General features: G+C 40.0%; 1 protein-coding gene across 3 annotated transcripts in view; it reads right to left on the bottom strand.

The window, feature by feature from the left end:
* The window catches only part of LOC140480421 (zinc finger protein 385D-like), a 1040629-nt gene that overhangs the window by 361077 nt on the left and 651760 nt on the right, over positions 1-27792 (bottom strand). The window contains exon 1 of one of the 3 annotated variants that reach the window (XM_072575257.1): positions 21227-21909. The exons of the other annotated variants lie outside the window; for them this stretch is intronic. Within the exon in view, the coding sequence (XP_072431358.1) occupies positions 21227-21248 (22 nt within the window). The 5' untranslated portion in view covers positions 21249-21909. Of the gene's footprint in view, positions 1-21226; positions 21910-27792 lie in introns of those variants that run through there. 3 annotated transcript variants of the gene reach the window in all.

The raw sequence follows: 27792 nt of genomic DNA, 5'->3' as shown, positions 1-27792 counted from the left end.
TACTTTCAGTAACTGGTGTATGAGGACACCCTGGTCTTGAACATTCCCTCTCTCAATTTACAGCCATTCAAATAACAAATCTACCTTCTTATTTTTGCTAGCAATTGTAGATAACCTCATATTTATTCTCATTATACTACTATGCATTTGGCCACATACCCAGCCTGTCCAAATCACACTGCAATATCTCTGCATCCTCCTCACAGCTCACCCTTTCACCCAACTTTGTAACTTATGCAAATTTTGAGATGTTATATTTAGTTCTGTCATCCACGTTATTAACATATATTGTGAACAGCTCGGGTCCTTGTATCGATCCAAGCAGTACACCCAATATTCACTGCCTGCCATTTTGAAAAAGACCCCTTTATTCCTGTTTCCTGTCTGCTATCTATCCATCTCAGTGCACTATCTCCAATCCCATATACTTTAATTTCACACATTAATCTCTTTGTGGGAGTTTGTCAAAAATGCCTTCTGTAAGTCCAAATAAACCAGATCCACTGGTTCCCCAATCAACTTGACTACTTACTCCTTGAAGTGTTCCTGTAAATTTGTCAAGCATGATTTTCTTTTATAAATCCATGTTGACTATGTTTGATCCTACCAGTGTTTTGTTTTCGGTGTCTGCGATCAAAGTCTTGATAATGGTCTCTAACAATCTTCCCCACTACTCACAGCAGACTCACTGATCGACAATTCCCTGTTTTTTCCTTTGCCTCCCTTTTTAAATAGTGGTGTTACATTAACTACCCTCTGTAGAAACTGGTTAAAAGTCTAAAGAATCTTGGAAGACGACCACCAGTGCATCAACTACATTGACTGGGGCTAGACTCTTACATTGGCTGAACAGCATAATGATAGTAGGGTTTCTTTGTTAAAAGGACAGGATTGAGTCAATTGGGTCTTTACAACAATCTAGCATCTTCATTGCCATTTCCCCCCCATTTCAAGATGTTTTGCATAAACTAAATTCAAACTTCCATTGTAGGATTGGGAATACAAAATCAATTTAAACTATGACAATACAACTTCTGCCATATTTCCCTCCAAGCTGAGGGACCACAGGACTGCCTGTTAGGCCCATGTGCCACTTGTTCAATGATGAGTGGAGGGAGCATTTTATTCTAACAGACACAATGTATATACAAACACTCTCATACCCAACTGTGGGAGAACTCCAGACTGAGCAAGAAAAACCTTTCATTCAAAGATTCCGTTCTGTTTCACTAACATGATGATTACTTCTTTCTATTGATCTGATGGACTCCAGAGGTTAACAATATTAAATCTGTGTTCGAAATTATGCTCAGACATGATACAAATTAGCCTGAGTTTGGAAACATGGCTGACGTCATCTCTAGTGTGGATATTAGTCGAGTCCCACTGTCAACAGAAAAACTCAGGCTATCACGTACTTTAAGACTCAAGTTGATCTTGTTGAATGATGCTGAGATGTGCAAAAGACAACCTTCTAACTATGGTTGGTGGAGTAGATTCTTGAAATATTTATATTCACTCAGGATGAAATTACTGATCGACTCTTCAGGTCACGTAAGACAAGGAATGTCTGAGAAATGTCTGAAGGACTATCGGAAGTTAGATAAACAAGTTGACAGACACTACCAATAATTATGAGGAATTGATATTTGAGAATTTCTGCAGGAATCTAAGTGGGCAAACACTTTTTTTGAGAAGGGTGAATCTAACCATGGTCTTCCAAGTTCATAAGGTTAGAATCAATAGCAGATCAAAGTAAAAATCATTCTAGGGAGTAAACTTCAGGAATTAATGAATAAGAAATAACCACAGATTTGTCAATCTTCCAGAATTGGCCTGGCTCCCGGATTGAAAGAGACATAGAAAAGTCAAACACAGAAACAGACTCTTCAGTGTAACCCATCCATGCCGGTCAGATATCCCTAAACTAATCTGATACCATTTGCCAGCACTTGCCCACATCCCTCTAAATCCTTCCTATTCATATACCCATCCAGATGCCTTTTAAACTGTTGTAATGGTACCAGCATCCACCACTTCCTCTGGCAGCTCATTCCAGACACGCATCACCCTCCGTGTGAAAACTTTGTCCCTTAGGTCCCTTTTATACCTTTCCCATCTCACCCTAAACATATGTCATCTAGTTCTGAACTCCACTACCCGAGGGAAAAGACCTTGTCTATTTATCTATCTATACCCCTCATGATTTTGCAAACATCTGTTATGCCACTCCCTCAGCCTCCAATACTCCAGGGAAAACAGCCCCAGCTTATTCAGCTTCTCCCTAGAGCTCAAAGCCTCCAACCCTGGCAAGAACCTTGGAAATCTTTTCTGAACTCTTTCATTTTTCAGAACATCCTTCCAATAGGAAGGAGACCAGAATTGCACACAATATTCCAACAGTGACCTAACCCATATTCTGTCCAGCCACAACATGACCTTCCAACTCCGAGATTCAATGCTCTGACCAATAAAGGCAAGCATATCAAATGCCTTCTTCACTATCCTATCTACCTGCGACTCCACTTTCAAGGAGCAATAAACCTGCACTCCAAGGTCTCTTTGTTCAGCAACACTCCCCAGGACCTTACCATTAAGTGTATAAGTCCTGCCCTGATTTGCCTTTCCAAAATGCAGCACCTTGCATTTATCCAAATTAAACTCCATCTGCCACTTCTCAGCCCTTGGCCCATCTGGTCAAGATCCCATTTTGCTCTGGAGGTAATCTGCTTCGCTGTCCACTACACCTCCAATTTTGGTGTCATCCACAAACTTACTAACCACACCTCCTACAAATCATCCATATAAATGACAAAAAGCAGTGGACCCTGCACTGATCCTTGTGGCACATCACTGGTCACAGGTCTCCAGTCTGAAAGGCAGTCCTCCATCACTACCCTGTCTTCTACTTTTGAGCCAGTTCTGTATCCAAATGCTAGTTCTTCCTGTATTCCATGAGATCTAACCTTGTCGAACGCCTTACTGAACTCCATATAGACCATGTCCACTGCACTGTCCTTGTTAATCCTCTTTCTTGCTTCTTCAAAAACTCAATCAAGTTAGTGAGACATGACTTCCCACGAACAAAGCCATGTTGACTATCCCTAATCGGTCCTTGCCTTTCCAAATACATGTACACCCTGTCCCTCAGGATTCCCTCCAACAATTGCTCACCACCAATGTCAGGCTCACCGGTCTATAGTTCCTTGACTTGTATCCTTTCTTAAACAGTGGCACCATAATAGCCAACCTCCAGTCTTCCAGCACCTCACCTGTGACTATTGATGATACAGATATCTCAGCAAGGGGCCCAGCAATCACTTCACTAGCTTCCCACAGAGTTCTAGAGTTCATCTGATCAGGTTCTGGGGATTTATCCACCTTTATGCTTTTTAAGACATCCAGCACCTCCTCCTCTGTAATATTTCCAAGATGTCACCATTGATTTCCCCAAATTCTGTATCTTCCATGTCCTTCTCTACAGTAAACACTGATGCAAAATACTCATTTAGTATCTCCCTGCATCTTCTGCGGTTCCACATACAGACTGTCTTGCTGATCTTTGAGGGGTCCTATTCTCTCCCTAGTTGCCCTTTTGTCCTTAATGTAATTATAAAATCCTTTTGGATTCTCCTTAACCCTTTTTTCCCAAAGCTATCTCATGTCCTCTTTCTGCCCACCTGATTTCCCTCTTAAGTATACTCCTCCTGTCTTTATACTCTTCTAACGATTCACTTGATCTTTGCTGTTTATAACTGACATAGGCTTCCGGCATTTTCTTGACCAAAACTGCAATTTCTCTAGTCATGCAGTATTCCCAACACCTACCAGCCTTGCCTTTAACCCAAACAGGAACAGTGGCTCAGTGGTTAGCACTGTTTCCTCACAGTGCCAGGGACCGACGTTTGATTCCAGCCTTGGGTGACCGTTTGTATGGAGTTTGCACATTTTCACCCAGTCTGTGTGGGTTTCCTCCCACAATCCAAAGATGTGCAGGTTAGGTGAATTGGCCATGCTAAATTGCCCATGATGTTCAGGGATGTGTAAGTTAGCTGCATTAGTCAGGGGTAAATATAGGGTAGGGGAATGGGTCCGGTTGGGTTACTCTTCAAAGGATCATTGTGGATTTGTTGGGCTGAACGGCCTGTTTCCACACTATAGGGATTCTAATTCAATACTGCTGCTGGACTCTTGTTATCCCATTTTTGAAGGCTTCCCCTTTTCCACCTGTCCCTTTACCTGTGAATATCCGCCCCTTACCAGCGAATGTCCACCCCCAAACAACTTTTGAACTTTCTCACCTAATACCTTCAAAATAAGCCTTCTTCCAATTCATAATTTTAACTTTTAGATCTGGTCTATCCTTTTCTATCACTATTTTAAAACTATGATCGCTGGTCCCAGAGTGCTCCCCCACTGACACCTCAGTCACCTGCCCTGCCTTATTTCCCCAGTAGGTCAAGTTTTACACCTTCTCTAATAGGTACATCCACATACTGAATCAGAACATTTTCTTGTACACACTTAACATATTCCTCTATCTAAACCCTTACCACTATGGCAGTCCCAGTCTATGTTTGGAAAGTTAAAGTCCAATCCCACAACTATCCTATTGTTCTTACAGATAACGGAGTTCTCCTTACAAATTTGTTTCTCAATTTCCTTCCAACTATTGGGGGGGTTCTATATTACAATCCCAGTAATGTGATCATCCCTTTCTTATTTCTCAGTTCCACCCAAATAACTACCATGGATTTATTCCCATGAATATCCTCCCTAAGTACAGCCATGATGTTATCCTTCATCAAAAATGCCACTCCCCCTCCTCTCTTGCCTCCCTTTCTATCCTTCCTGTAGCATTTGTATCCTGGAACATTAAGCTACCAGTCCTGTCCATCCCTGAGCCATGTTTCCGTAATTGCTATGATATCCCAGTCCCATGTTCCTAACCATGCCCTGAGTTCATCTGCCTTCCCTGTTGGGTTTTTTGCATTGAAATAAATGCAGTTTAATTTATCAGTCCTAACTCGCTCTCAGCTTTGCTCCTGCCTACCCTGAATGTCTGACTTGCTCTTTTTCTCAACTGTACCCATTTTCAACTGATCTCTTTCCACACTATTTCCCTGTCCCACCCCCCCCACCTTATTAGTTTAAATCCTCCTGAGCAGCTCTAGCAAGTCTCCCTGCCAGTATATTACTCCCCTTCCAATTTAGGTGCAATCCGCCCTTCTTATACAGGTCACTTTTACCATAGAGGCAATTGCAATGATCCAAAGATGTGAATGAAGCCTTCTCCCTTCCACCAGCTCCTCAGCCACGCATTCATCTCTCTATCCTTCTATCCTCACGAGTTTGTAGCACTGGGAGTAATCCAGCTATTACTACCCTCAAGGACCTCCTTTTTAAATTCTTACCTAAATTCCTATAGTCTCCCTTCAGAATCTCAACCTTATCCCTTTCTATGTCATTCGTTCCAATGTGTACAACAACATTTTGCTGGTCCCTCTCCCTTTGAGAATATTCTGCACTCTTTGATCCTGGCACCAGGGAGGCAACACACCATTCTGATTTATGGTTATCAGAGAACATAGCACAGTACAGTACAGAACAGGCACTTTGGCCCTTGATGTTGTGATGACCTTTTATCTTATTCTGAGATCAATCAAACCTATATTCCTTTCATTTTATGATCATCAATGTGCCTATCCAAGAGTTGTTTAAAATGCCCCTAATATATCTGACTCTACTACCGCGGCTGGCAGTACATTCCACACACCTATCACTCTCTGTGTAAAGAACCTACCCCTGACATCTCCCCTAAACCAGCCTCCAATCACCTTAAAATTATGGCCTCTTGTGACAGCCATTTCCACCCTGGGAAAAAATCTCTGGCTATCTGCTCTATCTATGCCCCTCATCGTCTTGTACACCTCTAAGTCAAGTCACCTCTCATCCTTCTTCATTCCAATGAGAAAAGCCCTAGCTCCTGCAACCTTTCTTCATAAAACATGCTCTCCAATCCAGGCAGCATTTTGGTAAATCTCCTCTGCACCCTCTCTAAAGCTTCCACATCCTTCCTATAATGAGGCAACCAGAAGTGAACACAATATTCCAAGTGTGATCTAACCAGGGCTTCATAGAGCTGCAGCATAACCTCGTGGCTCTTAAACTCAATCTCCCTGCTAATGAAAGTCAACATACCATATGCCTTCTTAACAACCCTATCAACTTGGGTGGCAACTTTGAGAGATTGATGGTTGTGACCCCAAGACCCCTCTGTTCCTCCACACTGCCAAGAATCCTGTCTTTAACCATGCAATCTGCATTCAAATTCAACCTTCCAAAATATATCACTTCACACTTTTCCAGGTTGACCTCAGTCTTGCCACTTCTCAGTCCATCTCTGTATCCTGTCAATGACCCATTGGAACCTACAACAACCCTCCACACTATTCACAACTCCACCAACCTTCATGTTATCGGCAAACATACTAATCCACCCTCTCATTTCCTCATCCAAGTCATCTATAAATATCACTCGCTGTCGGCCACAGAAACATTTGTTTCTGCCTCTGACTAGTGGGTCCCCTATCACAATTGATTCTTGGAATCTGACCTACCCCTCATCATATTAGAGGCAGTCTTGATACCTGAAACATGGCTGTTTGTGCTACATTCTCTTGAGAGTCCACCATCCTCTAAATTTTCCAAAACAGCATACTTGTTTGAGATTGAGATAGCTACAGAGACTCTAGCTCCACCTACCCCCCTCTTCCACCTTTCCTGGAGGTAACCAATCAACCTGACTGTATCTGCAGATTTTCTCCATTCCTGTAACTGCCATCCATCACACTCCCTAGCTCCTGTAAATCCCTTATTGCCTTTAAGTGCCACTCCAACTGATCCATGTAATCTGATAGGATTCGCAACCAAACACACTTACTGCAGATATCATCATCAGTAACATGGAAATTCTCCCTAATCTTTCACATCCAACAGGAAAAGCACATCACTCTTTGCACGTTAACAATCTATGGACCCAGAAAATAGCACAGTCTTACTGCTAAATAAAAACCAGTGCTCCAGGCTAGTTTAGTACCTATGTTTTGTATTTTAAAAATATAATCAAGACATAGATCTCAATAAAATATATAATTAAAAATACTCATTCTACTCGCTATTGTAGATTTACAAAGAAAAAGAACAATAAGCAAACACTTGAAAGCTATGCACTGAGCTGCTTATTTGCTGTGAGCTCTCCCACACAGGTTCCTCCAAAGTCAGCTGTAACGTTCACTGTTTGTTAACTTTTTAGATGCACTCTAATGTCCAGAATTACTTGAACTCAAACAGCAAAGACAGTAGCTGTGCAGATTCACTGCTGTGTCAGGTAGCAAGTGTAGCTTTCTTGTCTGCTTGATTCACTGACCATGTGGTCTCTACCTTTGTCTGTCTTCCTCATTTTCAAAGTGCTGATGTTTTGATCTTCCTTTTCCCCAAAGTTCCAAAACAATGCAACAGCTTATAAAACAGTGATTACTGCTCCTGGAATTCAAGGAAATCAGTTCCAACACCTCAAATACCTCAAAAAAGGAGAAGTTCTCACAGCTATAACTTTTTCCTGTCCTCCATCTTGGATTACCCAGAATCCTCATTAGAAGAAAAGTACAGCATCATGCTGAGATGAATAAAAACAGAAATTACTGGAAAAGCTCAGCAAGTCTGGAAGCATCAATAGAGAAAAAGAGAGTTAACATTTCGGGTTTAGTGCCTGTTTTCTCTGCACAGTCACTGCCAAACCTGCTGAGTTTCTCCAGCAATTTCTGTTTTCATTTCAAATTTCCAGCATTCACTCATCTTTGTTTTATTATCTTATTGAAGTTATTCGTCAACGCCAGTCTTTTTTCTGCAGGTGATGGGTCAAATAAAAATCCTAGGTGTAAAAGTTAAATCTTTGAACAGATTCAAAAGCATTTGGGTTGGAGTTAAGTGGGAATATCAGCACATCTGTGCAGCAAATGTACCTGAACAAAACGTGCTTCCTATTAAAACATTATTGGCATAAATGGATTTCATAAATCAGAGAAGGCTTGGACTGTGAAATAAACTGTTTCAGATTTGGGTGGATTCATTCACTATGCTAGTGAGAAGGAACAATTCATTCATTCATACCCTACAACTTTAGAAATTACAAAAATTCCTTCATAAAGATCTATAGATTTCATGTGAGGTGAAACAACCGCACAGTGGTAAATATATTTGTATATATTTCCAACTTTTTCTTTTTACAGACTTTTTTGGAAGTTTGTTGCATAATGTAATTCAAATGTAAGTTACATAACTGAATTACAGAATAAATTCTATCGAAATCTTAGAGATATACAATCAGCTGATACTCGTTGTCATTCTGTAAGTAATTTCAACTTCCATGTCAATTATTGTCCAATTTTTGTTTAACAACAAAACTTTAAGATGGTGTTCAAAGACAGCAGAAGGTCCTTTCCTTTAGTTAAATCACTTGTGTTTTCTTTACTGACAGAAGCAAACTTGAGCTTGGTTACAGTAAAACAAAACTAAAATTCTGGACACAGCAGACAGCCTTTTACATCAGACTTGTTTTTTCAGGGGAACGTGTATGCGATTTATTAATACAGTTTCCATGAACCACTCAAGGAAAGCTCCATCTCTACCTATCATTCACTCCTCCTCCCAAGCCACCTTCAGCATATATGCCAACATTTTCCTAGCTACCATCAGTTCGGAAGACAGATCACTGACCCGAAACATTAACTCTGCTTTCTCTCCATAGATACTGCCTGAGTTTTTCCTGAAGTTTCTGTTTTTCCTAGTGATTTTCAGTATCTGCAGGTCTTTGTTTCTTTTTCCACTGAGGTAGGTTATGATTTCTTTTCTCAAATCTATTTGCTGTTAATGATTTCTCCCATACTGATGATTAATGCAAAATGTTCTGGACCTTATTTGCCATCATTTGCTGCAACATGAAATCAATTAGTGCCACAGGATGCTTTGTTTAGTGTTGAACAAATAGAATTTAATTTTGCAGACTTACACACGAGTGTTAGCTCCAGATGAACAAACTGTTTGCTGCAGCACTTTCGACAGATTGCATTGACATGGCTCCTGCAGCACCATGAAAAGGTTTCTCTGTACAAACTGATTTTGTAATAACTGCAGCAGAATCTATTTTCTTAGGCCAGTGGATTAATTTTAAGCACTCTTTCTAAACAATATGTTTTGTGGTCACTTCCAGTTCAAATGGTCAACAAGCAGTTACTCCAATTTTGAAGAATGAAGTAAGATAGACTTACAGCATCAAAGGTAAGCAGCTAATATGAATATTCCCCAGTGACTGACACTGCAAAAAATGTTTGTGAAACTGTCACTTGCAAATAAGGTTAAACTACTACCTACTGACGATATACACAGTCGACTGTTGGCATCAAACAGGAATAAAGGTTCCCCGTTGTGAAAATAAATGCTGAAAGAAGGGGTTATAGGATGAAACATTGTCTTACATCTAAATCCACTGGACCCAATTTCCCCTAACGTTCTCCAGTATTTTAGGCCTGAGATTGCATCTTTCTCTAGATCTCTCCAATCTCCGTTCATGCTCTTTCATCAAACCCACCTCCCTCATATTGACAATATTTCCGTCAAAATGCAGACCAATTGACATGCCCTCCTGTCCTGGTCGTTCAGTGATCAAATTAATGATTGCTCTTTTGTCTGTATTATTCCCTTCATTGACTTAAAAGAAAAAGGCCATGACTCCCCCACCTAACAAACCACAGTTGGTTCTGCTATAACACAGTAGTTCCGTTCTCATTCAACCCCGTGTTATAAGAAAATGGCATAATAGCAGCACTATTTAAACTAATGGGGCTGGAATTGTGTTATAACCAATACACATTTTAAAAGTTTGTGCTTTAGAAACAGTCCCCAATTTGTCAATCTTATTATAGCGAATTCGCACTAATAAAACGCATGTTATTGCAGAACGACCTGTACCACATTTTCCAACATCTATTTCCTCTCCAAAGTCCCTGAATATGATGTCACCAACAAGATCTGTACTCACAATGAGAAATTGCTGGAAAAGCTCAGCAGGTTTGGCAACATCTGTGAAGATAAATCAGAGTTAACGTTTCAGGTTGAGAATTAATGGTAGCTAGGAAAATGTTAGCTTCTATGCAGAAGACAGGGTGAGGCAAAGGGTTAAGGAGTAAATGATAGGTAGGGATAGAGCCCATAGAGAAATGAAGAACAGTTGGACAGGCAAAGAGGTGGATAACGATCTGGTTTGGAGGGTGAATGGCTATTAATAGGGACTATTAGTAGCTAACAATAGGCTGCGTGTAATGGCAAACTATATAATCCATGCCCACTTTTTCCATAATTCCACGCTTGAATCCTTCCAATCAGATTTCTGTCTCTACCACATTAGAGAAACACTTCTTATCTAAGTTACAGTGATATCTAATGTAACTATGGCCCTGGTAAATTATCACTCTTCATCCTTCTAAAGCTGACTGCAGCCTATAATAACAACAGAAATTGCTTCTAAAACTCAGCCAGTCCGGCAGCATTTTGGTCCAGTTCTTATCTATTCTACCAATGCCAGAGAATCTTTGGCAATGGCTTCTCTTCCTATTCCTACATTGTTATTACTTCTTGAGTTCCTCAAGGATCTATCCTTGATCCTCTCTTATTTCTCACCTACATGCTAACCCTCTAAGATTATACTAAACAAAATGTAAACACTAACAACACAGATTTACCTCATCAATTCCTCTTTTGATTGTTTGTCCAACATCTATTATGAAATGAATGTGAACTTCCTCAAAATAAATATTGAGAAGACTAAAACCAATGTTTTTGATGCTAATCACAAGCTTAGTTCCCTAGGTACTCACTGTATTTCTCACCCTGACCACTGTCTGAGGATGCACCAGACTGTGCGCAACTTTGGTGCTATATTTGACACTGAGATGAGCTCCCGACCAATAACGAATTCCATCGCCAAAACTACTTATTCCCATTTTTGTAACAATATATGGCTCTCAGCACCTGCCTCAGTTCACCTGCTGAAGGCCTCATGCTTACTTTTTTGACATAATTATTTTAACATTCTCCTCACTGCCTTCTCAACTTCCATAACTTGAGCTCATCTAAATCTCTATTGTTCATGTTCTAATACAGATGTGCTTGTTCATATATATGTGCTTGTTGTCCTGGTCCAGCAACATAATTTTAAAGTTCTCATTCTTGTTTTCAAAACATTGCATGGCTTCAACGCTTCCTATATCCAAAATCTATTTCATCCCTACAACCTATTGAGATCTTCCGCGCTTTTCCAACTTTGGCCTCTAACATATTCCCAATTTCCACTAACCCAATTCTTTTTTCCTGTCTGGGAGCAGTGGGAGACAGAGTGGAGGTGACACGGAGACCAGGAGGGTGCCGGGAAGGGAAGTTAAGGACTTAGCAGCTATGCTTACACCTGCATTGACCACAAGCCACATTTTCCCATTAAATATTTTTACCACTCAACCTCTCTAATTTCCATCAAGATATTCCCTAAAACCTACCTATAGCCATCTGTCTTAATAATGTCTTTTGTGCCACAGAGTCAATATTTGCTCAATATTACTTCCTTGATATTATCATGGGATATTTTATTATGTCAAAGTGTTATCTGATTCTAAATTCTTGCTTTCTGTGCTTGTTGTTTTCAAACTTCTGTCACCATAATACAATTCCAGCCACTCAGGGGAGGTGGTAGAGTAGTGGTAATGTCACTGGATTAGTAATTCAGAATTTCAGTTAATGTTCTGGGGATGTGAATCCAAGGCCCATCATGGCAGATGGTGAAATGTAAACTTCATAAAAATCCAACCCAATACCGACCTATAACCAGTTATTGTAGAAACTCTTCCAGTTCATTAGTGTCCTAACATTTTTAACTGGTCTGGTCTACATGTGACTCCAGACCCACAGCAATCTGGGCAATTAATGATGGGTAATAACTGCTGGCCGAGTGAGCAACACCCACATCCCAGGAATAAATAAAAATAATCACCTGAAGCAAACCAATGCCAGCTATTATAAGTCCTCAACTACAGGCACTATTTCCATTTTTTAATAAATTGGTTTATTGCTTATTGGTTTAGTCAACTACATAAATAGAGCAGTCTGATCAAACTTCCATTAAATCCAAAAGGATACCCTCACGCTGCATTTCAATTCAAACTCCATATGAGCTTAATAATACTCTAAACTAAATGTGCATACCCTGACAATGAAGAAGGCCTCACCTGCATGAATTCCTTTACTGTTCGCTAGTACATTGGTTGAAATAACAAACTGAAAAAGGCATTTACCTCTAGCAGCAGCACTGAACAGTAATAACAAGGAAACAATGAGCTTCTGTGCTTAGTATGTAATAGTCTGATGTCTGGTAAATGAAATGCTGCTGACAAATGATTGTTCTTTGGAAGGGCAGGTTTGTATTGATTTTCACTGATAACTACTAATGCAGACACACATGCACACACAAATCTCAAAGCAGCTGAACTCTACATCGCACAGGTGAGAAAATGATGTTTAGCTGTGGAGCAAACCTAGTGTGGAACAAAAAACAAAAGTAATCAGATTTTTCGTATTTAGAGAGTGTCTGACAATAAAATCAATAACACTGGTCTCTATACAATTTGCCAGCAGCACCTTGTTTGCCTTTGCCTAATGGAACTAAGTATGAAAAAAATGCAACATAGCATGAAGTACTGCATCATTCAAAATCAAACAGCTGGCAGCATGAGGTCAGGATGGGCAGTTTATACTTCTTTTGTAAGATAAGCCAAAGAATACAGAAAGTCGCGTTATTAAGCTGTATCTATATTTCTACACTAACTACTTATTCACTGTATTAGGCCCCACCAAGAGGCTTTCGATCTTGATCACCTGCAGAATTTCTATTGCTACACTCAGCAGAGCCCAACATATGGATATAATATACTGATCTTAGGGTACAGAGCCTTAACCCTAATGTCCACCATTCAACCTTACGGAGCTCTCTAAAGACATCCATCAAAACTTAGCCTTTTAGCAAAATTCAGTCATCTGTCCTGATATCTCCTTCTGTGTCTTATTGTTGAAAAGGTCAATAATGGTTTTTTTTAATACTAGCCTTATGAAGTGTCCTGAGATGTTTGACTATGATAAGTAGATATAAGCAGTTCGTTGAAAGTTCATTCTTCATACATAATGAAACTTCTGAGAATTTTGGCTCTACCCTACGCATAATTTGTGTTTTTGCTTGCAGCTGTAGTCAATGTCTACTGAAAGTAGCATTCACATAGCATACTTTCTGATATGTTCCAGTCTTCCATAAAATAAAAATTCCACTATGTGTTTAACACTACTATCAGACCATTAGACCCTTTACTTTCTGCTGTATGTTCACTCATTTCTGGGGCTTGTCCATACTTCTAGTTATCACTTTTATTTCCATTAGTAAAGATGACAGATAAAACAACATTTTATATGTTGTATCATTATTAATAAGGGTTACAATATTTCAACTGGAAAAACAATTTTTGTTGGAAAACTAGTAGGGTCCTTGCTAGGATGAAGGTATTGTACAAAAGACCTTTACAACACAATAGATATTTATTGTGTCTCTGACTATCATCGGTACAAACAAAATCTTATTTTTCATTATAATATTAAAAACATAATCAAAATTCTACTGTAAAAGTTCTTATAGATGTTCTTGCAGATGTTCTGGTCTCCCTGCTATACGAAGGATATTCTGAAATCTGAAAGGCTTCAGAAAATAATTTACAAGGATGTTGCCAGAGTTGGAGGGTTTGAGCTACAGGGAGACGCTGAGTAGGCTGAGGCTATTTTCCCTGGAGCATTGGAGGCTGAGGAGTGACTTATAGAGGTTTAGAAAACATGAGGGGCATGAATATAGTGATTAGCCAAGGTAAAAGCCAAAAGAACAAAGACCCTTTCCCTCAAGCGGTCACCAGATCCAAAACATTAACTTTGATTTGCCAGACCTGCTGAGCTTTACCAGCAACTTCCGTTTTTGTTTATGAATGGACAAGGTCTTTTCCCCAGGGTGGGGGAAAGCAAAACTAGATGGCATCAGTTAAAGGTGAGAGGGGAAAAGTTTAAAAGGAACCTAAGGGGCAACATTTTCACACAGAGGGTGGTGCGTGTATGGAATGAGCTGCCAGTGGAAGTGGTGGAGGCTGGTACAATTACAACATTTAAAAGGTACCTGGATGGGTATATGAATGGGAAGAGTTGAGGGGGATATGCGCCAAGTGCTGGCAAAAGGAACTAGATTAATTTAGGATATCTGATCAGCATGTTTGAGTTGGAAAAAAGAGCCTGTTTCCAAGCTGTACAGCTCTATGACTCTAAGTGAATGGTTTCTATTGAGGTTCCCCAAAAGCTAAAATAGTTATGCTTATAATGTCTAGTATAAGTACAACAAATTAAATAACTAAATTTCCACAAAAGCTCTTTAAAGGGAAATCATCCCTTCAAAAATTTAAGCTCTGTAAGAGCATGGGGTAGTTTCCAGTAGCAACAACATCTTTACAATGTTTTCACATAAGAGCTAAATTTAGCAAGTAGTTCACTTAGTGAATTACTGATAAAATACAGTCCAAAAGTGTGGAATCAATACATTCACAGAGTGCCAATGCTCAAATAAATTGTAGAAAATTTTATATTGCAAGCATATTTTACTGAAGGATTCCCAAAGAAATATGCTGCCATTGTGTGGTTAAGAGTGCTTTATATTGTGATATTGATATAACACTGCACCAGAGACTTGTGTACAAGATTTATGCCTCAAATATTAATGGTAACATCTGAGTTCAGAACAGGCTACAAGGATGTAGACAAACATTAGTTACTGACAGATTTGATGACTCACTAATGGTAATACTGCTTTTGGGACTACCATTCTATTATTTTTAATGTATTTAATTATGTTTAATCTAATAATCTGTAATTAATGACCCAGCTGGCAGTGTCAGGAATGATCTTGTGGGGCAGTAGGGAGTGAACCTTCCTCTAAGCCATAAATTGCTGGTTCAAGGTCCACTCTAGGATATGATGGCCATGGAAGGTGTCCTGAAGACATATCTAAGCAGGTTGCTTATCAATCTGTGAACCCTTCTGATAGGTGAGACAAGAGCCTCCTGGTCAGATACACTTGATGTGATATGGATACCTAAAGCTACAAGCTCTGGCAACACTTGCAAGCTGCTCCAGGAACACTGGCTATAGAAATAAGTGTCAGGACTTGCTTTGTCTAAGGCATGAGGAAAGAACAAGAAGAATTTATTGTCAAAGCCCACTGTCTATGAATGTGTAAGTGATATGATAACCTGTACAAATGTTAGCACCACAGATACTACACGGTAGCCTCAGCTAACGTTTGATGTGTTAGGGATTGGGCTCGTTAGGAAATAATGTTCTACTTGGCAAGGGAGTAGGTTTATTTGTCATCTGAAAAGGGCTTTCGCGACGTAGATTCACCCACAAACAACTTTGAATCAAGCATTAAAGTATACAGAAAATGTGTTGCACAAATATTAAAAGGTTCATGAGCAATGACATGAAATAATATCAAGGGAAAATATTGTGTTGGTATCCATTTAAAGATCAATTATTTAGAAGACAAGTTCTTAGTCAGGCCTCACTTGGATTACAATGTTTAGTTTTGGTTTCCTTACGTGGCGAATGATACGCAGGAGTTGGTAATAATGCAATGAGAGGCTACGAGACTAATTACCTATTTAAATGATCTTCATTTTCATGCTTGGCTAAAAAGAAAAGCTGGTACTCTAAATTTCAGAGAAGTGAAGGCCAGAGGTGACCGAATCAGGGATGATCAAATGAAGAAGTAAGTAGTTTGTGTTAGAGGTAGCAGCTAGTTCCATTTAAATATGCTACAGAGGCTAAAAGTCAGTTTTAATTGTAGGACTATTCTAAATAAGTAGTCAGAGAATAGTGGGGGTCTGAAACAAGCTACCAGTTCATGGCATAGGTTGAATTTAACACAGGCCGTAATGGCAGGAATCATGGTGACCAGGTCCTTTTCGTCACAGGAAAGGCATGAGGTAGGGGCCTCAGTAACAGAAAAGTACCTTGCCCTGCTTTAGTTGAAGGTTGAAAGTGGCTGTGGGGGATTTTGTCTGCTGCCAGTGGAATATCAATTAGGCTTATTAATAAGTCAATTAACACTAATTATTCTCCAGCCCACCACAATGTAGATGAGACTCAGGGATGTAATAAAAGCTGTACATCTTTCTCACAACTTCAGGATGACACCTGTAAAACCTGTTTGGTTTTGTCCCCCAGACTTTTGGGAATGGGCAGGTTTTAGACAGTCTATATAAGACTGATGGACTCAGCATAGAGAAAGGGATGCCACTGAAAGCAAAGTCACCACTCTTCCTTCTCCTGACCCCCCTGTCTTGTGACTCTCACCCCTTATTCCCGATCCCACCCTAACTTGTTTGTGGTCTGGAGTCCCGCAATGATCATCAGCCTTGAGGTGCCACCACTCCCATTGGTTGTGACAGGATAATGAGCTGCCAATCTCTGATTAACTAGCAGTTCTTATCAGAGGAGCCTTGTGCCATCAGAAATCTCCATCGTGGGGAAAAACCTGTCAGTGGCTATGGAAGATCATTCAGCCCATTGACTACTAGAGCCCTTTCCATGGGCACTGATTCAGCAAATTTCTTTAACTGAGCGCTGGAGCTATTTCCGATTGGTGCAGAGCTTTTCTCATACTGCGAGGAATTCAGGAGATGATTGGCTAGTTTTGATCACCATGAGCAACAATTGCATTTTTTCTAATATAATGTGAGCAACACTAGCAAGCGTATTTTATTGTCCATTATTAATTGCCTTTGAGAAGGTGGTCATGAACTGTTTCATTTCATCTAGTTTAGGTACAGCTATAGTATTCTTAGGAAGCAAAATTAAAGGCTTTGGTCCAGTTTAGGTTCTGCAAGGGCAACTCAGCTACTGATCTTCAACAACCACAACCAGCTTCCTATGTGCCAGGTACGATTCCAAACATCAGAGAGTTTGCTCCCTGATACCCGCTGATACCCATTTTGATAGGGATCCTTAATGTCACAACCTGTCAAATGTAGCATTGATGTCCAGGGTTGTCATTCTCACCTTACCATTGGAATTCACCTCTTTGATCCATGTTAAACTAAGGCTGGAATGAGGTCAGAAGCTGAGACCCCTGGTAGGACCCTAACTGAGCAGGTTATTGCTGAGTAGGTGCTGCTTGATAGCACTCTTGGTTACACCTTCCATCACTTTACGGAGGATCGGGGGTAGACTGATGGGGCATGAATTGGCTGGGGTGATTTATTCTGTTTTTGTGCACAGGATATACCTGGACACTTTTCCACATTATTAGTAGGTGCCAGTGACTAGAAGAGTTTGGCTAGGAGAACAGAAAGTTCTGGAACACAAGTCTTCAGTACTATTGCTAAAATGTTGTTGGGGCCCATAGCCTTTGCAGCATCCATGCCTCCAATGAATTTTTGACATCACAGGGAGTGAATTAAATTGGCTGAAGACTGGTATATGTAAAGCTGAACTACTGGAGGGGGCTGAGGTAAATTATTCATTTTGTACTTCTGGCTGAAGATTGCTGTGAATGTTTCAAAGTTATCCCTCTCACTGATATGTTAGCTGCTCCATAATTGAGGATAGGGAAAATTATGTAGCCTCCTCCTGCAGTGAGTTGCTTCATTGACCACCACGATTCACAACTAGGTGTGGCAAGACTGCAGAGCTTGGTCCCATCTCTTTGTTGGAGGATTGTTTTGCTCTTGACTTGCTGCTTCTACTGTTTGATGGCTTCACCAGATTGATACTTCATCTGCAGGTATGCCTGCTGCTGCTCCTGGCATGCCCTCCTGCACTCTCCATTGAACCAGAGTTGATCCCCTGGCTTGATAGTAATGGTTAAGTTGGGCATATGCTGGACCATGAGGTTGCAGATTGTGCTGGAGTATAATTCTGCCACTGTTGAAGGTGCCTTGTGGATATCCAATCTTGAGTTAGTAACTCACCTCCTGATTCCTGAAAGCCTGTCCACCATCTACAAGGCACAAGTGTGATGGAATGCTCTCCACTTGCCTGGGTGGGTGCAACTCCAACAACACTCAAGCAGCTTGACGCTATTCAGGACAAAGCAGCCCACTGATTGTCACCACATCCTCAAGCATCCATTCCCTCCAACACCAACACCTGGTAGCAGCAGTATGTACTATCTATAAGGTGCACTCCAGAAATTCACCAAGGTGCTTAGACAGCACCTTCCAAACTAGTGACCACTTCCATCTCGAAGCTCAAGGGCAGCAGATACGTGAGAACATCAGCATCTTCAAGACCACCTCCATACCACTGACTATTCTGACTTGAGAATAGACTGCTGTTCCTTCACTGTCACCGGATCAAAATCGTGGAATTCCCTCCTTAACAGCATTGTAGATCAAACTACAGCAAATGGAGTTCAGGATACCATCACTACAGATGGGCAATTAATGATGGCCAACTAGCAATGTCAACATCCCATGAATGAATAAACAAAACGTAGTGATGGAATGGTGATATAATTTCAAGTCAAGATGGCATATGGCTGGGAGGGGAACTTGCAAGTGTTGATGCTCCAATCTGTCTGCCATTTTTATCCTTTGGGTGGAAGAGGTCGCATATTTGGCAGTCTTTGCAAATTGTGTTGCTGCAATGCATCATGTAGATGGCATGCACATCTATCACAATGAGCCAAGGGTAAAGGGAGTGAACGTTTATAATGTTGGCTTGGATACCAATGAAGCAGGCTGTTTTGTCTGGATGGCACTGAACTTCCTGAATGTTAGTGGAGCTGCTCCCATTCAGGGAAGTAGAGAGCATTCCTGCACACTCTTGATTTGAGGCTTGTTGAAGGTGATAAGCTTTGGGAATCAGGTGGTATGATACTCACTACAGAATTTCCACCCTAATTTCTCAGGTTGTTCCTTCCGATTTGCCTGGGCTCTGTTTTCATGGTTTGAAGAGTGCATTTATTGTGATATGTCACAATTGCGTGGATAACATTGAGTATATTAGAGGGTCTCTTGCTGTTTGCATACTTCATCTCAGTCAATACAGCCTTCACAGTCCACAGTCCCATCCCTCTGTTACGATATCTTTTCCTGCTTTCAATGAATTTTGCTGGGATCATTACATTAAAAGACAACGCGGCCAACAACTGTTGTTAGAAACAGATATTGATACTGCTCGTTGCCGATTAGTTAAATGCAACTGTCCTTGTTCTTATCGCAGAACATACAAATGTACTCTGAAAAAGCAGATGCATGTAATCATTTCAATTTTGCAAGTTAATATTATTCTGCAGATCTCGCATCTCCTTTAAGAAAGTCATATAGGAAAAATAATAGCATACTAAATCTAGCAAAAATAGATCATCTAAAATCACTTACCTGGTTTCAATACATCTGAAACTTATCCATTTTACTTCCATAAAAGAAGAAAAAGGTATATGTTTAAAAAATTATATCTATGTATTGTTTCCACTGGGATATGATGAATGAAAAGACTGGAATATATACGTGCAGATACAAGTAATATAACATCAGGAAGTCACATATGTTATTTGCAGAAAATTGACTTTTATCATCAATGTCTGGCAGTTTGTTGACTGATAATGTTTATAAAAGTGCACCAAAAATTTACAATGTTATCAGGAGCACATAAGAGTCATAAATAATGCCATTATTTACCATTTTCAATAGACATGACTTTAAGTATGTTTAAAGTGCCTCTAGGAACCTTACAGATTTTGGTTCACACCTTTGACCTGGGATTAGAGTTTCTCTCTCTCATGCACCCAGTGATTTTCAGCATTTTAATAGATGTAAGTCTGCAAACGACACTAATGATAGAGCACTTATAAGGAGCCATTTTAGTTACGGACAAGAGGGTAAAGTATGCAATGATCGGTGTCCATCATTGGCTTGAATTTTATTGACTTTAAAAAATGGATAATCAGATGTGATGATGCACAATTAGCAGCTAATTTTACGTTATTCAACTGCAGTTTTTATTTTATTAAATGCAAATGTTTTTGAAGTAGCAATATTTTTGTGCAAAATGTAAACAAGAATAGTTTTCAAGCAGAAAAGTGGCAGTGATCTTTTATGAATGCATGAGTACATGTGAGTATAATTCAATGTGACTCATGTATATCATAAGGAGCAATGGAGAGATTCTCAAATGCTTTCATGTATGGTTTTTTTTTAAGTGTCCCAAAAAGGTAGCTTTTTATATTTAAAACTTGACTAAAAAGGGAAAAATAAAATTAATCTGTAAAGTGATCAGAGTTCAACTTCTGCAAATGTTTTTTCTTCAGGTTCTAACTGCTATTAGTTCAAAAGTGCTAAAATAATGATCAAATAGTTCAAGGTTCAAAACTGCGCAAATTAATATTTTCTTCAAAGGTACAAAGAAGGCCAAACTATTCATTTGTTTATGCATTACAGTAATCCTAAATTAATGAAGTAATTTTCAGCATTTAATATATTCAGTACACTATTTTCATTAAATTAAGGAATAGATATAGAAATTATTATTGTGACTTTCTGAAAAATATGAAAAGGTTCCAAGCATTGTTCAGAACACTTCCAGATCTCAGATGGTTAATGGTAAATGCAATACTGCAAAGAAGCTCAATCATGCCATAAGGAACGATGCAGTAAATGTTTCTGAGGCGCTGAATCTAAAGCTATAAATATTCTGAAGTATTCATTAAACGCTCAGTCTAGCAAGTCTATTCACCACTTTCCTCCCCCCTTGCTCACCTCTTCGGAAATTATTGGGAATTTAATTCCATATAGGCTGCTTCTAGCACAATGCTGTAATGTATTAATTATTATTACATGCTGCATTTTACATAAGCACTGGAAGCTTGAGCACATTGTATATTAAAAGGAGGCAGACAGCATATTCTGATAAGGTACATAGAGGCATAGTCCTTCAGTCTACCTGTTTTCTCAGAATAATTGCAAGTTTAGTTAATACATGCTTAGATTCTGTACAGCAAATCATAATGTATTAAATCGAAAAAAGGCAAGTTAACACTTACCAATATACATGATGGCCTTCATTAATCATACTTTTCAAATGCCACAGATTTTTAAAAAATCTTCCACTATCTCAAACGCAACCTGCCACACGAGACACCAGAGTTTAAATCTGCATCATCCTTTTGACACTTCAGCCTCAGCATACTGCTTACATCCCATGCAGAATCCTTGTGTGATTAGTGTCTACTCTGTTAGCATAGAGCACTGCTCATACAGTACTTTGTGAAATCTGACTCCACCTCATGATGTTCTTGCTGTGCCTGTGACATCAATGCTGACAGAGCCTCACAGGTTCCTTCTCACAGATTAGCCTGTCCTGTGAAGCTTGAAGTTTCCGTCCTGATCAGATTAGAAATAAATGCAGTTATTTTCTTCCACTCCAGGTTCTTTTTGCATAAACTAGACAAAAAAGTATCTTGCGCTCCATTTTCTCTTCATTTTCTAATACAGTGAGCTGTTGGTCTCAAATGTTAGAAAATTACACAGTGATCGATAAAACTCTTGAGTTCGAACAAATAAACTGAACCCTATTTAAAAATCAGTAACTACACAGTCACAGTTCAGGACTGCAGCTTTTTGTCCCTTTATGATCAGACTACTGCACCACCAAGGCACATTTATGCATTAATGCTCTCTTCATGCAGCAGCAGGAGGCGATTCCTGCCCCTCCAATTGCAGGCAGATGGCTCCAGAACTCAACTTGGTCATCTGGAAAAGCCGAGCGGTGAGCCAGATGTAAAGGGTCTCTTATGGAACCTGGAATTCAGCAAATGAGCCAAATCCTGCTGCTCTTATGCACCTTCTAGTGGCCAGTTAAAGAGTGACTGCAGTCTGAAGAAATACTGCCTGCCTATCTGTCATCTTGACTGAGTGGATGATTATTTCTCCAAGTTTAAACTGGACAGTAATGTCATGTAAGTGACTCACTTGTAACTTTCGCCATTGTAGATCAGACAGCAGAAGCCTGTGTTTTTTTTTAAATCAATGCTCCATTTAGAAAAAGAAAACCAGTTGGTACAAATAAGACATTTATTTAGTTCACGGATGCAGAAATGGAGCCATAACCATTCATGACTGCATGAAATCATCAACCTCAATTTGTACCTGAGGGATAGGCCCATTTTGTAAATATTTTGAATTGAGTGTTAAATGCTTTGTCTTCATTTAGTTTTGGCTAAGTCATTTAATGATAGCCTTAAGTGGAGTATCTGGGTAAAAGTAAAGAAATGGAAGGGCAAAAATACCCTTCCTAGTATTTGAGAGAATAATTTTAGGATAATTTAATTAAACTTCCATGGTTAGGAATTCAGTATATGTTTAGTTGAACATTGCTATCACAATCAGAATCCCTACAGGATGGAAACAGGCCCAATGGCCCAACAAGTCCACATCAACCCTCTGAAGAGTAACCCACCCAGGCCCATTCCCCTATCCTATGTTTTCCCCTGACTGATATACCTAATCTACATATCCCTGAACACTATGGACAATTTAGCATGGCCAATTCACCTGACTTGCACATCTTTGGACTGTGGGAGGAAACGGGAGCACAGGAGGAAACCCACGCAGACACAGGGAGAATGTGCAAACTTCACACAGACAGTCGCCCAATGCTGGAATCAAACCCGGGTCCCTGGCACTGTGAGGCAGCAGTGCTAACCATTGAGCCACCATGCCACGTTCTTCAGATGTTTTGAATGTTTTCAATAATACAGTAGTAAATTCTCAGCAGCATACATTTTAACTTATCAGGAAATATGTTTGGCTGCATAAAGCCCCAAAGTGATTAAATCAGAATAAATTATTAACAAATTTAAGCAATTACAGTCCTACAATTAAATCTTGCATCTTTTTCATGTCAACAAAAATTAAAAGATAATCTATATTTTGTTTCTTAAAAATTTATTCATGCAATGTGTCATTGACTGAGCCAGCATTTTTTGGCCATCCCTAGTTGTCCTTGAGAAAGCAATGGCAAGCCAGCTTCTTGAACCACTACTGTCCATTTGGTGCAGGTACATCCTCAATACTGTTAGGATTCTGTTCTAGCGACACTGACAGAATGGAAATATATTTCCAGGTCAAGATAGGTGAGTGGATTCGAGGAGAACATTGCAGTGGTGCTCTTTTCATGTATTTGTTGCCTTTGGTCTTCTGGAAGGAAGTAGTTCTGGGTTTGGAAGGTCCTGTCTAAACAGCTTTGGTGAAATTCTGCATTGCATCTCGTAGATTAGTCTACACTGCCAATAGAGAGCATCAGTGCTTGTAGATATGATACTAATAGAGTGGGCCGTTTTATGCTGGATGAGTGTAATGCAAAGGAATTTATTCTCTGAAAGAGTTGTGAATGTCTGGAACTCTGTACATTTGTGGAAAATGGATCATTGAATGTATTTAGAAGTGTGGGGGGCGATGGAAGACCTGTGAAAACGCAATGGGCCAAATGTTCTCTTTCTGCACTGTAGGGATTCTAAAATTCAATGACCTGCAACAACCACAACCTTCTTCCTTCGAGCCAGGAGAGTCCTTCGACTCTCCAACCAGCAGAGTCTACACCTGATATCCATTGATTCCAGTTTTGTGAGGGTTCCTTGATGCCACATGGTTCAATACAGCCTTGATGTCAAGGGCAATCACTCTCACCTCACCGCTGGAATTCTGCACTTTCGCCCATGTATGAAATAAGATCATTAGCTGAGTGGCCCTGGCAGAACCCAAACTGAGCATCACTGAGGAGGTTATTGTTGAGTGGGTGTTGCTTGATAGCACTGTTGATACCATCCATTACTTTACAAATGATTGAGAATAGACTGACAAGGCAGTAATTGGCCAGGTTGGATCTGTCCTGCTTTTTGTGGTCAGGACAAACCTGGGCAACTTTCCATATTGTTGGTTAGATGCCAGTGTTGAAAATGTGTTGCTGGAAAAGTGCAGCAGGTCAGGCAGCATCCAAGGAACAGGAGAATCGACATTTTGGGCATAAGCCCTTCTCCAGGGCTTATGCCCGAAACGTTGATTCTCCTGTTCCTTGGATGCTGCCTGACCTGCTGTGCTTTTCCAGCAACACATTTTCAGCTCTGATCTCCAGCATCTGCAGTCCTCACTTTCTCCTCGTAGATGCCAGTGTTGTAACTGTATAGAACAGTTTGGCTAGGAGTGCAACAAGTCTGGAAGACACTTCTTCAGTGTTATTGGTGAAATGTTGTCAGGACCTACAGTTTTGGCAGTATCTGGCAATGCAACCGTTTCTTGATACCATGTGGAGTAAGTGAAATTGACTCAAGACTGCCATCTGTTATGCTGGGGACCTCTGGAGGGGGTTGAGATGGATGATCCACTTGACATTTCTGATCGAAGGGTGTTGCAATTGTTTCGGCCAAAGGTATCAAGTAATTGATCTATCTCAGTCCCCTCTGAAGATCTCCAGCAGTAATGCCAGTCTTCAGTAAACTAAATTCACAATGACAATTAAAACATACTAATTCCCTAAAACAATGTTGCAGATTACCAAAAAGTGGTCTCTTAAAATGGATTTAGCTATAATTTTTCCCTTTTCTATTTTAATAAATCCATTCAAAATATTGGAATGATGCCTTTACTGAAATAATAGAGATGACGAGAAATGTCCGTTCTTATTCAGTGTAAATTTAAGGCCCAAGTCTCTATCTGCAGAAGCAAATATAAACCAACCAACCAATCAGAATTTTCAGATTGAGCAAAAATAAACTTTTCAAATTTGCGTCCTGAGTAAGACAACGTGCTGTTTCTACATCATGTGATTGATTCTCCTGTAATCAAGCAGCACTTTTTTTGTGGTTGACAAAGGTTCACAAGAACAAGTAAATGTTCTCAAGAAACACAGAGAATGCCCTCCAGCAATTCAGTACGCAGCAGCATCTTATGGTGTGGGACACAGTCAAATGTCAGGTTAAACTCCTCCTCTGTTTGTTTGTTGGAGGGGTGGGGAGGCGGAGGTTGCTACAGGGAACAAACTTTCCATGTCAAAGTAGAAGCATTCGGTCTTCTTCCTGAAAGTGGTTTAGTCACATCTGTTGGTTGTGGGCACTGTAGAAGAAACAGGATGTTCTGCTTCCTAAGCTACCACAGTTGGACAGTTTGCTCACATAGTGGATCGTCACATAAAGAAGAAGTTTATTCTGATGGGTTCCTGGAACACTATTCTTGGAACATAGTCACAGCATAATTTTAGACTTTACATGAAAGATGATGCTGGCAGGTGGGAGTGTAGCAATATTATAAAAAATACTGTAGGTATAAAACCTGCATATTATACAGATTTGATTTTGAGAAAAATGTTGCACAAATATTTTGTCTGGTTACAGGGTAACTGACATTATAGTATCTTTTCAAATAGTCAACGTTGAAGTCTGAGTGATGTGAGCTTTGGAGAGATAGATGGAGATGTATGGCAGAATTGGGCAACAAGTCTGACAAGACCTATCTTGAGGTATGATCATCTTCAATTTTCATAAGTAGTGTGATGAGATTTTCACTAGGCAGCGATGAGTTGCCTCTTCACAATCATAATGAATTGCTAAATGCCTTGTTAACATACCGATGTGCCTTATTATTATACAGACTCCCATTCCTACCAACCTTGCTAAATAAGACTGGTACGGGTGGCACAGTGGCTCAGTGGTTAGCACTGCTTCCTCACAGCACCAGCAACCTGGGTTCAATTCCAGCCTCAGGCAACTATCTGTCTGGAGTTTGCATGTTCTCCCCATGTCTGTGTGGATTTCTGCCGGTGCTCCAATTTCCTCCCACAGTTCAAAGGTATATGAATTGGCCATGCTAAATTGCCCATAGTGTGCAGGGATGTGTAGTTAAGTGCATTAGCCTTGGGAAATACAGGTTATAGGGGGATAGGTCGAGCTAGGATACTCATCAGAAGGTTGATGTGGACTTGTTGGGTCAAATGGCACGTTTCCACACTGTAGGGATTCTATTCTATTCTAAGATCAACACTGGAAAAACTCAACAAGGAAGCCAGAGTAAACACCAGGCAGATTCAGCTTTGCCACTTGCTCCCAACAACTCCATATTGACACCAATCGCAGGCATCTCAGGGCACCCGCCATACACATCCCACATCCAAAGACACTTGGACTTGGCATATGCCTGCCTCTGAGAAACCTGATATCACATCTCTGATCCACTTACAAGACAATTTTGCACTTAGGGCTGGACTGACAACATTATGCTGCAGCAAGGACACACTGTGCTCTGGGACATGCCATCAGCTTGACAGGAATAGGTTGCATTTGCTGTTATCATGTTCACTCAAAGAGTCTACTTTTATGCTCACAGCCTTTCTGCCATGTATTGACTTGCCTTATTTTTCTGCTCTGTACCCCTCAGCCGGAGATACCAGGCTCTGTTGCCATGTGGTTTAGCACAGACACAAAGTCAGGAAACTTGTTCTGGATGTCAGTAGGCCTCAGTCAAGTCAAGTATTGTTCAAGGATCCTGAAGCAGTAAGTCATGGGCAGACTCTGTTAGCTCCAGTTGGCTCAGTTATCTGGATGACTGGTTTATGGTGCAGAGTGACACCAACATGTGGGCTTGATTCCTGCCCTGGCTGAGGTCACGATGAAGGTCATATTTTCACAAACTTGTCTCTCAACTGAGGTGTGATGACCCTCAGGTTAAATCACCACCAGTCACCTCCCTTTCTCGAATGAGAGTGGCAGCCCTATGATATGGTTGGATTACCGCACATTTTATTCAATTATCCCCTCAATTGGGCACACAAGTTTAACTTAAAAATGATTCCTTACTTTGTAAATAAATTCATTTGGTATAAGAGAAAGTTATGTTTTCAAAGGAGCCAAATTTAATTCGGCTTTGAGTTGACAAAAGAGTATGTCTATAAGTTAATAAACATGAGAGGAAATAACAACACAGCAGACAGATTAGGAATAAGAAGTCATTCAAAATATGGAGCAGTCTCAGAGTCATTCATAAAGGGTAGATGGTAGACTACTGTGACTGTTGCATTTGATAGGAACAGTACAATTGACTTTATATTTGAGCAGTTAATGGTGAGATTCTTGACTTTGCAGGTTAATTGAATGATATTCTTCTGCTTTGGTTTTTTTTTGAAGGTGGCTAGCTGGCAGCACTCAGTGGGAATGTGTATTCACCTTTTTTAAAATCTGCAGAGGTTAAAGGTGCAGAGAAGTTTAATGACTGTGCTTGAACTGTGACCTTCACATCACACTAGTCCACACACTAGTATGTGAGGCCACTAACACACAGAGATCAACCACTGCAATCAATTTTAACCCTTTTTTGATAATCTTTGAAAATATAAAGGACAACTATGCCTGCAGACAATGACTCACTGCTAATGGGTTAGTAGGGAGTAAGCCTTTATAGTTAAATGAAAGTTCTAAAGAAATCTGAAGTTACATAGTAGTAAAACAGCATATCCTCGGTTTACTTAAATAACATGCAACTTCACGTGTCATGGTTTGTCAGATCATAAAACATTAAAGAAATACTAATTTGGAAATTCAATCATTCACTTTACCTCAGCATT

The sequence above is a fragment of the Chiloscyllium punctatum genome, chromosome 8, assembly GCF_047496795.1.
Source record: "Chiloscyllium punctatum isolate Juve2018m chromosome 8, sChiPun1.3, whole genome shotgun sequence".
Taxonomy (NCBI): Eukaryota; Metazoa; Chordata; class Chondrichthyes; order Orectolobiformes; family Hemiscylliidae; genus Chiloscyllium; species Chiloscyllium punctatum.
The sequence above is the reverse complement of the archived record's forward strand: the minus strand, read 5'-3'. Positions and strand labels throughout refer to the sequence as shown.